Genomic DNA, 15,086 nt, shown 5'->3' with positions numbered 1-15,086 from the left:
ACTTCTACTGCTTAACTACTGTATTTTGGCTTCAACAGGTGTGTTTATTTTTGTAAAATGTAATTTTACAGCATAAAAATGTCATGGCCATTATAATATTTTACAATAAATGTTGGTTGTTAAAGACACGTTTAATTGAAAATAAACTAACATTTTACACTATAAACTAATTTGTTAATTTTTTAACGTAAATTATTTTATGTTAAGCTCAAGTTTAATAAAATGAACTGTAAAAAAATGAAAACATTATACAAATAAATACTAAATAGTTTAATTTACAAGGGGTCCAAGTAGTTAACATTTTTTTAATAATTAATATAATTCTAAAAGAAGTAATTATTTCCTTCAAATAGTATCACCAAATGGCACATTCAGAAAAATAGCTGTATGACTTCACCAGTTGTCGCATAATTCTTTTTAAGAGAAATTTTATACTTTCTCTTAAAAGGGTTGGAGCATGGAAATGTTTTTTTCTGTATCTTATATATCTTTTATTGCTGATAAAATAAAACCTTATGAGCCATTTGCCATTTCATACAAACAAGGTGTCATTATTGTAAGCTACTTAGAAAAAATAATCTATTAGGAAGAGTACATTCAATAGTGAGAACATAAAGGAAGGATTAATTTGGTCAATTAGTGGACAAACTTAATATAATGTACATCATTAATTCATTCCTTGAACGAACCCTTTCGTTTTTGGGTTGTTGGATTACTTCTCTTGGTACATACTTGTATCTTTGCCTCTTCTGTAATCATGCTTTCAAGACATCATTTGATTATTTATGCGAAGATTCAGCTGAAGAATCTTGTTCAGAAGTTATTTCACTGGTTTGTGAAGCATCTGCACATGTTCTTAGTGTCTCTCTTTTTGTTGTTGCAGTTCTGGTAACTGTTACATGATTTTTCCTTTTAATGCAATCTTGCTTAAATTTGATAACTGAAGAAACAATATCAGTAACATAATATATATAGATATATATATATATATATTTTACCTGCACTAATAGTTGGCCTTTCCATTGACGAAGGAAATCTAAGGATACCAGGTGAGTCATAGTGCCTAGGAATAACTGGAGAATGCATCATTTGGGGATAATGGAATCCAAAACCTTGAGCTTCGATATTGTGTGCATACTGAGAAAAAAAAGGGTAAGTGTTATGGACCAATCTTATAGGTTCAGATGGTCCAATGTAGGGGTAGTAAGTTGAGAACTGTTGCTCTCCAAGTACTCCATAACAGTTCTACAAAATTGTGCAGACAAAAGTATGCCAAAGTTATTGAAGACACATGTGCATAATCAATCATTCAGAAATAATTATTGGTACGAGTTATACGTGTGAAACATTTATTGCACAAACACCTACCATCATCGGGTACATCATGTCATGTGAAGGTTGAATATATCTGCTAAAGTGGCAAAGAAGCAAAATCAAAAGAATGTAGAAATAAAAGCGATAAAATAGAGCTTCAAAATAGCAAAATGACCAAAAGTTCTACCCAAAAGTTGAATTAGGAATTGTGTATTGTCCATTGTTTTCATGGAAAAATGCAGAGAAAGGATCATGATAAACAGGTGAAGCCAATAAACCAGGTGCTTCTCTAAACCAGCCTGCACCCACCATGTGAAGTTATTTCTGAATTCTTCTTCTTATTTTGAGCATAAACAACTTGTGATGTTTAACACATAATTCATAACTAAATAGTAAAAGATTGAAAGGAAAAGTTAAAGGAAAATGGACAGATTGAGACCATGTTGTGGAGCCTGTCTGCGATTCTTGTTTGCACCAATAGATGCAATGTTGCAATTTGTCTTCCGTCCATCAATTATTGGATATGGGTTTTGAACTGCTTTCATTGCTACCTCAGGATCCTTGAATGTGATCTATGAAGAAAAAGCAAAACAAAACCACTCATAGTTTAAAAAACCACCTAGAAATTGAAATGGAGAAGAAACGAGACATGAGAATGAAAAGGGGAAAATAGGGCTTACAAAACCATAACCCTTGGATCTTCCAGTGTTCTTATCTGTGATAACAACAGCCTCTAAAATCTCTCCAAACTGCTCAAAATACCTTCTCACTGTGTCCCTTTGAGTTTCCCAAGCTAAACCTCCAACAAAGATTTTGGTAGAAGTTGTATCAATGTGTTCACTTGAATTGATGTTACCACCATCCATCTGGAATTGCTTTATGGAGATACTCTGTGTATTTCTAAATGATATACAACCTCAAATTTCCAAATAGGATGACAAATGTTCGAATGAAGATGACGTCAAATGAATTATCAATGAAAAGTTGAAAGCATTCATACACTTTTCATGCATAGATTATATTTGTAATAAGGTCACAACCACCATTTTACATCCAATAACAGAGCTTCTGGGTATTCATAACTTATTCTTACCTTCTAAGGGAAAGGAAACAAAAATCTGATAATAAAATATAATCATTGCAACACAAGTTATATAGAAGATTGAACATAATATTGAAACAAATAAGAAAAACAACCTTTTTTTACTGTTTCAAAGCTTTTCATGTGCTGTTTCATTCATAAAAAATGTATCATTTTGGGAGCACAGAACCTCTGCTTCGTTGTATTCAACTCCCTCATGTGTGTGCCTTATCGACATGATACGATAATTTCCACATCAAATCATATTTTTTATAATAAATAACTGATTTTAATATTGCTTCTCTCTCTTTATATTTTCTTTCTACTCAATTCTATCTAAAAAAAAGATAACAAAAATTCGAAACTAAAATTAAATTCTAGATTCTAATTTGGCTCTTAATTTATTTTTATCTGTTAATACCTGAACCCAACTAACCACTCTCCCCCACTCTTCATTATTTGCCATCTATCATTTAAGAAAATAAAAATTATTAACATTAAAAGATAACAACACCCCATTCTACAAAAAAAATATCATTTGCAATATATTTATACATAGATACATACATATATATAAATTTATAATTTGACCTAGGAATAAAATCCATCATGTTGTACTGGAGTTTCAAACGTTACATAATTAATACAACAAGCAACAATGTGTATAAAAAAGCAAAGATAGTCACAATCATTTACATTTTTTGTTTCGCACTTAATCATACTCAAAAGATTTAGTGGGTAAGACCCACACAAATTTTAAAATTCAATTATGTTTAACGTTTATTAAATGAACAAAAAAGTTATAATTATTTATTTTTCTTTTCTTTTCTTTAATTTATTTCTTCACCATCTCTCACATACCAAACACAACATACGACTTAATGGGCAAGAGTTGAAGTTACAAAACTCCGATTTATCAAGTGCGTTATTCTATTTAAATTAGCTTCTTCAACCCATTGGGTTAATAACTTTTTCATTTTAATTTTGATAGAAAATTTGTTGATGCTTCTTCACTTGGTGTTTATCCCTATATTTGTTCACATTTTTTTTCTGTATTCTCCTATTTTTTAAAAATTTTAAAACTATATTTTGCATTTCAAAAAAATCTTATACACCAATTCTTTTCTTTAATAAATTTCAAAATGTGTTGAAAAAAAATTCTTCACTTGGTGTTTATCCCTATATTCGTTTCTCTAATGTGTATTGTGTATTGCTGTCTGATTTATCTTTTGTAATTACAATTTGTGTTTTGTGAAAAGAAAATTCGGTAGTAAAATCTAACAGGTAAAATATTATAAATTTTTTTAAAAATAATAAAAAAAAGTTTCAAGATTTTCATAACCCTTTACGTGTAAAAAAAAAATACTATAAACGAGTTGCGGTCTTTTAATTTATTTTAACCCTATATCGGAGTTACTAATTATTTCAGTCCATTTAAAAGTAATTTCAAATCCCAAAAAAATAAAATAATATAAAACATATGTTTTTAAAGTTTAAACTACATTAATAAAGTTACTTTTAATTTTTACGTATAATAATTTGATATATAAAATATAACATATTGCTATATGTTTTAAATCATAATATTATTTTTTTAAAATAACGAATTATTTTAATAGTAGTAGAACCAAATCGAATTCATTTAATTTGCTATCGCTGATATATCTGTTTGGATTTTTTTTTGGGCTCTGGACAGAAGATTTTAGGCCCAATACTATTACAAAACCTAGGGTATTTCTTCCTGCACCTCCAATATTACTAACTACACTCCATATTAATAAAACAAAGATTAAAATATTCGCCCTCACCATATCCCATCACCTCTGTCACCATAGCTGCAGATGAAAAAGGAAAGAGAGAATGTGTTTGTGAAAAAAAAAACTCATTTTAAAAAGTTCATTTCTAAATACATTTTATGTGTTTCAATAACCTTGTTTCAGAAAATTTATGAACACAGTTGAGGAGTAACTTTTTATTTACCAGATTTTTTTATATATTTTGTGAAAAATAAATATTAAAAAAAATTGTGAGAAATAACTTTGTCATAATTTTTTATAATTGGATTTTGCAAAGTTCCACGTAGCAGAAAATGTCTCGAAATGTGAAAATCTGTAAATATATTTTTAATAAATATTAAACCTTATATATTTGATAGTGTAAAACAACTTTACATTGTCAATTAAATAGAAATTATGATTGTTATCATTTTTTTTGAAGATAATTGTTATAAAATTTAATAAACTTATCATGCATGCTTATGTGTTTATAAATGTGAATCTTTACTATAGGTTGATATCTATTACATTTCATCAGTTATTTAGAAATCTATCTAATAACGTATCCTATAACAATAACCAACGCTATCTGTTTCATATTTTTAAATGTTTAAGGGGTTTAAAAGGACATACAATAAAAGAATATATTCAATAAAAGTAATAAATAGTATTGTATTTGACTAAAATGTTTCTCATTGAAGAAATTAATCCTGGATGCCTGTATAACCAGAAGTCAGATATTAATTAAGGATATATTTGAGAAAAATGAATTACTTTAAAGTTCTAAAAAATCAAATTGTTTTTGGATAAAAGAAAAACAGTGCTAAAATATATAAACCACACTGTATCTAATACTTTACAAAGGAAATACTTTCCTCATAGCATATCAGTAAATAAAAAAAAACTTGATTTAATACTTGGTTTTTGTTTTCCTCAATTTTATTTAAAGTGATCATGGACTTTTTCAGATATTCAAATAATTTTAATTTTTGTTTAATTTAGTTATTTTGTATCACGATATCTAAATTGTTATCAACACACGTTAGCAATTACTAAATAAGATGTATTTTTTTGACATATGTGGCAACTGTCCAATGAGATATGTGATATAACCCACAAACATCTACAATCACAAAATAGCCACCACACATAAGATGGAATCTCAAACATACTTTTGTATCGTTTATGTACCTGTATTTGATGGACAAAACTATCAAATGTGGGTTGTCAAAATGGAAGCATATCTAGATGCTAATGATGTATGGGAAGCAGTAGAAAAGTTACAAAGAAAGGAGGCTTAAAAAATCCTACGGTTGCTCAAATGAAAAGTCACAAAGAAAGGAGGCTTCAAAAATCCAAAGCCAAATCAATTTTGTTCACGGCTGTATCTCCAGTCATTTTCATCAGAATAATGACAATGAAAATGACACATAAAATCTGGAAGTTTTTGAAGGAAGAGCACGAAGGCAGTGAGAGAATCAAAGGAATGCAAGTTTTGAATCTGGTTCGAAAACTTGAGATGCATAAGATGAAAGATTCGAAAACAATTAAAGATTATGTGGACAAGCTTCTCGACATTGCAAAAAAAGTACATCTTCTAGGCACTGAGATTCTTGATTCTCGAATTGTTCAAACAATACTTGTAACAATTCCAAAAAGATATGAAGCCACATTTACTTCCTTAGAGAACTCAAAAGATCTTTCTACTATTACCTTGGTAGAACTTTTGACCGCACTTCAGGCTCCAAAACAAAGAAGACTCGTGAGAGAAGAAGGTCATATTGAAAGGGCTTTGGCAACTAAATTTTTGAAAAAAAAGGGCAAGTCAGGAAGTTTCAACTACAAAAATGATAGCAAATCCTCTTATATTTTTCCATCATGTCCTTTTTGTAAGAAAAACAATAATCCATAAATGAAGTATTGGTGGAGGCCAGATGCGAAATGCCATAAATGTGGACAATTAAGGCATGTGGAAAAAATTTGCAAGTCATAAAAAACATAAGAGAATGTACAAGTTTCTGTTGAAGAAGATGAAGAAGAAGAACTTTTTGTTGTTTCTTGCTTTGCTACTGCAAGATCAACAGAAAGTTGGCTAATTGATAGTGGTTGCACGAACCATATGACTTATGACCAAGAATTATTCAAAGATCTTGATGCAACCTACAACACAAAAGTTAGAATTGGAAACGGGGCAAAAATAGTAGTGAATGGCAAATGGACCATCGCGATTGAAGGTTGCACATGTTTGAAATTAATTACTGATGTTCTATATGTTCCTGAAATTGACCAAAACTTGTTGAGTGTTGGCCAACTTCTAGAGAAAGACTATAAAGTTCTATTTGAAGATAAAACCTGCATGATTAAAGATTAAGATAATAAAGAATTATTCAGAATTCAAATGAAAGGCAAGAGTTTTGCCTTGAATTTGATTGATAAATAGTTGTTTGCTATGCACAAGGTTGAAGACAATATGCACATACAAGGGTTTCTTGAATTGGAAGAGAAATCACCCGTATGCGCAACTTTGCAATATGGAAAACAAACAAGGTTGCCTTTTCCAAAAGACAAATCTTGAAGACCAACAAACAAACTACAGTTAGTACATACAGATGTTAGAGGACTTAAAAAAACCCCATCTCTGAATGGCATGAAAGTAGAGCTAGTGAGTGTTAAAGTTGGTGAAAGTAAAAATGAACCAGAAAAATTAGAGGAAGAAGAGTAGCCTAAGACAACTCTTCCCGAAGCAGAAGTTGAAAATGCGGAAAAACTAAAAGAACAACTACAAGTAAATGAGAAAGTTGTGGAAGATTGTAAGGACGTGAAGAGTAAGCAAGAAATTGTGATCGAGACTTCCAAAAGTGAAGGAACTTTAGATTATATGGTCAAGGATGAAAAAACTTAGTGTATGCTAATTTTGAGTCAAGGAGTTGGAATTTTTTGACTCAAACGACATGTGGTTGAAAGAGTCAAATCAGTTACATAAAAATATATTCCTATCCTATTTTTTAGGAGAATTTTATGCATTATTTAATTAATTAGCTTAGTAGATATTTCTCAAAGTCGGTTACAAATCCTGTAGCATAAATATTTACTGCTTATGCTCAATAAAATATATCAGTTTCCCTTTCATTCTTTTGTCTCTTATACTTTAAAACCTAATAGAGTTTGTGATTTTTAGGTTATGGTTTGTTTGATTTTGCCGGTTACAAATCTTGGGTTTGGGTTTTCAAATATAGGTTGCTCGTGGTTGTTTGATGAAGATGAACATGCTCACGATGATGACTGCTTGTTGGTTTGCAAAGTTGAAGGATATTATAGTGTTGGGTTCTGATGACTAACGACTTTCACGATTGTCTGATAACATGGTAGTTGTTCTGATGGTGGCTAGAGTTTTGGGTGGTTAGAGGTTGAAGACGATGATGTGACCACTTTTAATTACCAGGTTTCCACATTACTCTCATTTAAGTTGCCACAAATATGAAAAACTTAGACCTTATTCAGTAATGACTGACATAAACACTATGTGATTTACACAATTACATAAATTGAGACTACGTAGAAAAATAATGGACAATTTTGAACAAAATTGACATAATTAAAAAAAAAGTAAAAAAATTGAAATTAAACATTAAACATAAAATTTAATGATATAGTAAATAAAGATTACGCTCATACCTCATACGTAAATATAAATTTAAACTTCATTATCAATATAAATATGAATAGATAATCCACAAACATTCTTTTACAAGGGTTTATTATTTACTTTGATACTTGTTCTTGAAAACAAATTCTTGAGACTCAAGTTAAAAACAACACAAACTAGCAAACAGCCATTTTTAGCATTCACAACAATTGAAACCGTTACAAAAAGTTAGCCCATATGGTGAGGTAATTATGTTCTGAATTCAATGATAACAGGAAAATTAAAGTTCCTTCAATTCTCCATCATATTAAAGCCGTTATTGAGTGTCATTATAGGAAACTTTAGATTAATAAGGAATAATGTGTTGTATATAATCTCACACTTTGAATATTTGACCATTAAAAAAAAACAAAAAGCTTGCTAATAATTAATTAATTAGTTTGTGAGAACTTTAACGACATGACCAAAAGCCATATAAATTAGACCTTTTCGCATAAAGTGTGTTGGAGTTGTGGTATCTGTAACATTTTCGTCATTTATTGAAAAGTTGGTCCAAAGTTGTGAACATAAATCAAATGATCGACCTCAGACGTGTAGTCCTATAGAGGTAAAGAATAAAGGTATTATTATATGATTCTAAGGGTTGTTTTAATCTAGCGTACTTCATCATTATAACCCAAGTTTCAAATCGTAATCAAGTATCACCGAAAGTTGTAGGGGTGTCACAACGCTAAATGGGAAAAACAAGGAAAAGATCCTGTAAAATATGGTTATGTTTATGTTGTAAATTAACTTCAAGCTTAGTATAATCGATTGGCCATGAAAATTTTAAGCCGAAAAACTTGAGTGAGAAAAATAAAATTTATATAGTGAATTTGTAGAAATCGATAGTTTTTTTTTTAAAATTAAAACCTTAATATAATAGATTCATTGATTTTAATTATTTTTATTTTTATCCAGTAGAGATTTAAATTTCTACTGTTAGAAGTCCCAGATCGATTAGAGATAATGTCAATTCAAAGTTTATAAGTGGGTGCAAACCTCACCTTACAAGCTGGTTTTGTGGGATTGAGTTAGACTTAAAGTGCACTTCTAACCCCTACTTACACTAGTAAAAAAAGCGGATTTTGTCGCCCCATATACGCTTCGGTTATTGAGAAACCGAAGCGTACAAGGTTATATGCCTCGGTTCCCATTCAACCCGAGGTTTAAAAGCTATATTGCTTCGGTTAACACAAAACCGGTGCCTATACACCTCTGCTGCACAGGCTGAAAAATCTGACACGTAATTACTGCCTCGGTTTGCTACGAAACCGGTGCCTAAACCCTTCCTATTGCTTCGTTTGGAATGAGACCGAAGCCTATACACCTCTGCTGGTCACTCTATTGACTCGGTTAAGGGTAGAACCGAGGCCTATTACCCGGTCAAATCACTCACCTAACCCGCTTTTTCATTTCCTCTGACACTCTCATCATCTCACTCTCATCTCCCCTCTCGTTCCCTCGTCCCACTCTCATCTGCCCTCTCGCCCTCTGCCTCTGCCCTCTCGCCCTCTCGCCCTCTCGCCCTCTCGCCCTCTCGCCTTTTCGCCCTCTCGCCCTCTGCCCTCTGCCCTCTGCCCTGTCGCCCTCTGCCCTCTGCCCTCTGCCCTGTCGCCCTCTCGCCCTGTCGCCCTCTCGCCCTCTCGCCCTCTCGCCCTCTCGCCCTCTGCCCTCTGCCCTCTGCCCTGTCGCCGTCTGCCATCTCGCCCTCTCGCCCTCTCGCCCTCTGCCCTCTGCCCTCTGCCCTCTCGCCGTCTGCCATCTCGCCCTCTTCCCTCTCGCCGCAAGCCGCCGTTCAACCCTTGCCGCAAGCCGCCGTTCAACCTCTCGCCGCAAGCCGCTGCCGTTCCACAGTGCTCGAGAGAGGGATCTCCTCATCGCAAGCCTTTCATCGTCACGGTAAGCCTTCTACACTCACAAAATCATCTCCGTTAGGGTTTCTTCTCCTTTTCACCATTTCCCTTCGATTCCACCGATTAAAAGCTTGTTTTCACCGTTAGAAACTTTTTCCACCGATTAAACTTTGATTTACACCGATCAATCGGTCCATAATAAGTTTCCTTTTTCTTCTAGGGTTTCTAGGGCGGAAGAGGGCTTTAAGGGCGGCGACGGCGGCAGTGGATGGAGGTTTGCGAGCAGTGGCAAGGCTGTTGTTGTTGTTAGGGTCGAGGAGGACGAGGCGTTTGCAGAGGCATGCGGCAGTGGAAGAAATTTGGCTTCTCTGGCTTTCTGTTTCATCTGAGTTTCTTTGTTTCATATGAGTTTCTTCTGTTGTTGTAATATTGCTTCTGAGTATATAATTTTGCTGCTTCTGTAGAGAGAATTTTGACATTGGATGTTGTAGTATTGTGTCTTGGAATATTGCTGTTTCATCTGAGTATGTAATATTGTTATTTTATCTGAGAATGTAATATTGTTGTTTCTTCTGAGTATATGTAATTTGTTGATTCATCTCTGAGTTTCATATCTGAGTTTCATCTCTCGCTTTCATCTCTGGCTTTCTGTTTCATTTTTAACGTTTTTCGGGTTCTGGAGTTTGAAATTAGAATCAGAAAAAAAAAATCCTACTACCTCGGTTTAGGTTCTAACCGAGGCCGTAGAGACAGACAACATAACTCGGTTTGGAACCGAGGCAAAAAGGCTACCACTTTTTGCCTCGCCTGAATATGCCTCGGTTCAAAAATCGATGCCTATGAGTGAAATTAACCGGTGCCGTATCCTCTTCCTGTACTAGTGTTAGATTTTTAACAAATCTTTTAAAGATAAATACTTTTTATATTAATACACTTCCAGTACCAAGTTCATGGATTTCATCTTATATGTTATATATGATTTTTTATTCACATTCTCGTTAGTCATCAAAATAAACTTTCAACTCTAATACTACTATGTATCTTTAAAATGAAATTAACTAAGAATAAATAATAATAATATAAAACTTGAGTCAAAATCACATAAGAATCAGCTTTACTTTACTTTAAAATCTTAAGATAATATGATGTAAATTTTTTCATATTTATCAAATTAAAACTTAAATTCACTAGAATGAAATTTAAACTCAGTTAAATTTCAAACAAAGCAATCATCTGTGCTTGGAATTCCATGGAAGTGATGGTATTACAATGGCCAAGTATACAGTAATGCCTATTTGGTGAGACAATGCCAAGTCGAGTTTGGTCGCCAAGAGTCTGATTTTGACTCCCCAAAATCAATGTTGTTAACCTTTCTTTATCAATCGTAATCCCTTATCCTACCCACCATATCCTTTACCACACGAGACTTTTTCCTGTACATTATAAAAATATTTTAAATCACACATTTTCCTTCATTTTTTTTATTTCAAGTAGATAAAATAATCACAAATAGTAATGTTTTGTTTTCTATAAATATATTAATTAATCCCACGAGTTAGCCTCTCTTCTTCCATCGTGAAAATGATCCCTATAATAGAAACTCATGTAACAAAAAAAAATCTCAGACTTGCAATAATAATATTATAAGGAGTCTCTTCTTGGATAGAGTTAGATATATTAAGCCTAAGCCCAAATGGTGTGCAAATAGAAAAGGCCCAGTGGGCGGCCCATGTCACTGCTGAAGGTGTAATATTCAGACAAACTGTGCAGACGTGTCATAATCATCTCCCACGCGAATGAATAGAGAGAGAACGGAGCATCTCCAGAAGCTTCTCTCTGTGGTCGAAGCAAATCAACAATGGCGCAGTGAAAGTGGCCTTTGGAGGCCTCGGATGGAGACGCCAGAGAAGAGAAAAGAGAAGGGCTCAAGGAGACAAGTAAGTAAAACGTGAACTTTATTTCTTCTAATTTGTTTCTTACAATTGCAAAATGTATCTCTCTTTTTCTCTACCGTAAAACACAAAGCAGAACTCTATTTATAGAGTTCTGATCTAACAGAAAACAGAAACAATAATGAAAGCAATAAATCCCTAAACTAAAACCATTGAACAGAGACCAAAAAGGGTTTTGGTCCATTCTGTAGTGATGAAACTACAGATTTCTTAATAGCCTCCCCTCAAACTGGATGGTGTATGGTTTCCAATCCAAGTTTGGGAACAATAGATCTGTATTTGACGCGGTGAGGAAACTTCGTGAAGATGTCTGCAAGCTGCTCGTCGGATCGCACTGGAAGAAGAGTGAGAAGACCTTCCTGAAGCTTTTCACGAACAACATGGCAGTCAAGCTCAATGTGCTTGGTGCGTTCGTGAAAGCTCTGATTGTGAGCTATGTGTCTCGCAGATTTATTGTCACAATATAGAGCAGGAGTCCCTGATTTCTTGATTTGAAAGTCACGTAGCAAATAGCAGAGCCACTGTATTTCACATACAGTGGCTGCTAATGCTCTGTATTCTGCCTCTGTAGACGATCGGGAAACGGTCTTCTGCTTTTTAGACTTCCATGAAACAAGAGATGATCCTAGGAAAATACAGAATCCCGTTGTGGATCTTCTAGTTTTGGGACAAGTGGCCCAATCAGAGTCACTAAAAGCTTTGAGCTGCATAGGAGAGTTAGATGAGAAAAACAATCCTTCAGATGGCTTGGTTTTAATGTACCTCAATATGTGTTGGATGGCACGGTAGTGGTGATCAGTGGGCGACTGCATAAATTGGCTGAGTAGGTTGACAGAGAAACATAGATCAGGTCTAGTGTTGGTGAGATAGAGGAGTTTTCCTATTAGTCTTCTATATGGTCCTGGATCTTCCAAATAGCTGTCCTCCTTGTATAATGAGGTTGTATCACTGAGGAAAGGAGTAGAGGATGGCTTGCACCCTAACATCCCTGTCTCTTCTAGTATGTCCAAAGCATATTTTCTTTGGCACAAATGAATGCCTTTCTTTGACCTGGCAACTTCCAAACCCAGAAAATATTTGAGCTCACCAAGGTTCTTTATTCGAAACTCTTTGTGTAAGAGTTCTTTCATGCAGTTAATTTCTGCCATAGAGTTCCCTGTCAAAACAATATCATCTACATATACAAGTAGGGCAGTAAAACTGGTAGGTGTTGTTCTAATGAACAAAGAATGGTCAGATTTGGATTGTACATAATCAACTTTCATTAAGAAAGATGACAGTTTTTCAAACCACTGTCTACTGGCCTACTTCAAGCCATATAAAGACTTTCTCAGTCTACAAACCTGTCCTTTACCGTGAGTCATCAAACCTGGAGGAAGCTCCATGTATACCTCTTCATTGAGGTCTCCATGTAGGAAAGCATTGTCAACATCAAGTTGGTGCAGGAACCAGTTGTTTGAAGCTGCTAGGGCAATGAGCAATCTTACTGTGGTTAGTTTGGCAACAGGGGAAAAGGTATCAAGATAGTCTATCCCTTCCTGTTGTGTGTAGCCTTTTGCTACAAGTCTAGCTTTGAACCTCTCAATGCTTCCATCAGCTTTGTATTTTGTTTTATACACCCATTTGCAGCCTATGGCAATCTTCCCTGGAGGGAGTTGAGTGAGGACCCACGTATCATTATCCTGTAGGGCTTTAATTTCTCTCTGCATTGCTTCTACCCATTCATTCATACCTCTTGCCTCACTGTAGGATTTAGGTTCCTTGCTAGCAGTGACAGCCATGGTATACTTTGTGTGTTTCCCTGAAAGGTTATCACAGCATAGTAGGTTGGATATCGGATAAGGTGTTTTGAGATTATTTTTCAGAGATAGGGATTGATTGACCTGATGGACATAATCCTTAAGATAGTCAGGAGCTTTTCTGGGTCTGTTTGACCTTCTTTGCAGCTGGGCATTTTGATTGCCTCCTGCACTGTCACTGTTATCCTCACTAATAGTGAGCTGCTTTGCATTTTCTCGTCCAGAATTATCAGGCTCGACATGTATGTCAGTGTCCTGGTGATAGTGATCCCTTGGGAGATCATTAAGTGTGCTGGTGTTATCCCTTCCAGTGGGTGAATCAGTACTCTTGTCTTGCAGATTCGTATAAGGGAAAACATTCTCATGGAAAACCACATTTCTACTTATAAAAAGCTCTTTGGAGTTGATGTCAAGAACAATGTATCCCTTGATACCAGGTTTATGGCCTAGAAAGATAGCCTTTCTAGCTCTTGGGTCAAGTTTGTTTCTGTTCTGTTCAAGAGTAGAGACAAAGCACAAGCATCCAAAGATTTTGAGATTTAAGTAGGAAGGGGGCAAGTTATAAAGAAGTTCATAGGGAGTTTTGTTGTTCAGAATGGGAGTGGGTAACCTATTTATAATGTAGACAGCGTGACTGACAGCATATGACCAGTAGGAATTAGGTATATTAGATTGAAAAAGGAGGCCACGGGTAACATTTAATATGTGTTGATGTTTCCTCTCAACAACAGAGTTTTGTTCAGGGGTCTCAACACAACTCTTTTGATGATTAATACCATGCAGCTTATAGAAATCAACACAATTAAATTCTGGGCCGTTATCAGATCTAATGGTTTTAATTCCCTTGTTGAACTGAGTTTTAATCTTGATTACAAAATCCTGAAGCAAACCCCTAGTTTGGCCTTTATTATTCATTAAAAAAATCCATGTGTGCCTACTATAGTCATCAACTATGGTGAGGAAATACCTATGGCCGTGAATAGAAGCAGTACCAAAAGGGCCCCATATATCACAGTGAACAATATCAAAACAGTTTGCAGTAACAGTAGTACTTTGCAGAAAAGGTAACTTTCATTGTTTTGCATAATGACAAGTGTCACAAACAGTATTAGCACCCAATTTGACATAAGGAAAAACATCACATATCTGTTTTAGAACTTTGTCCCCTGGGTGACCCAGTCTACAGTGCCACAGTTTTACATTAGTACTATTAAACGAAAAAGCAGTCTTGGTTGTACATTTATGATCAGGTTTAGAGATGTCTTGCAGATAATAGAGCCCTCCCCAACAACTAGCATATCCAATCATCCTCAATGTATGGTTCTCCTTTATCTGGCAAGTCTTGGATGAAAAAGTTAGACTACAATTCAAGTCTTTAATAAGACTTTGAACTGAGATTAAATTGAAATGAAATTCAGGAATATATAGAACATTGTAAATGACAAGATCCTTAGATAATTGTATGGTACCAGCATGTTTAGCAGTTAAGACAGTGTTATTAGGTAATCTAACAGATATGGGTTTAATTTTGTAGAAAGTAATAAAATTCATTTTGTCATGTGTCACGTGGTCAGTGGCACCAGTATCAATAATCCATGAGGTATTACCTTGTTTATCTGCACTG

At 34.3% G+C, this 15,086-nt stretch overlaps 1 protein-coding gene across 1 annotated transcript; it reads right to left on the bottom strand.

Annotated features, from left to right (window-relative positions):
- Nucleotides 1–510: 510 nt before the first annotated feature.
- Nucleotides 511–2,345, bottom strand: LOC148191418 (putative RNA-binding protein ARP1). Its single transcript, XM_088102566.1, has 6 exons — nt 1,995–2,345; nt 1,754–1,886; nt 1,502–1,613; nt 1,369–1,411; nt 999–1,245; nt 511–892 (listed from the first exon to the last, which is right to left on the bottom strand). Exons 1-6 carry the CDS (start codon nt 2,178–2,180, stop codon nt 780–782), a joined length of 834 nt encoding a protein of 277 aa, XP_087958692.1. The 5' UTR covers nt 2,181–2,345; the 3' UTR covers nt 511–779.
- Nucleotides 2,346–15,086: the final 12,741 nt, after the last annotated feature.

This window comes from Vigna umbellata, chromosome 11 (assembly GCF_029865625.1).
Source record: "Vigna umbellata cultivar VRB3 chromosome 11, Vumbellata_1.0, whole genome shotgun sequence".
NCBI classification, from domain to species: Eukaryota; Viridiplantae; Streptophyta; class Magnoliopsida; order Fabales; family Fabaceae; genus Vigna; species Vigna umbellata.
Note: the sequence above shows the minus strand (reverse complement) of the source record. Positions and strands in the feature narration are given on the sequence as shown.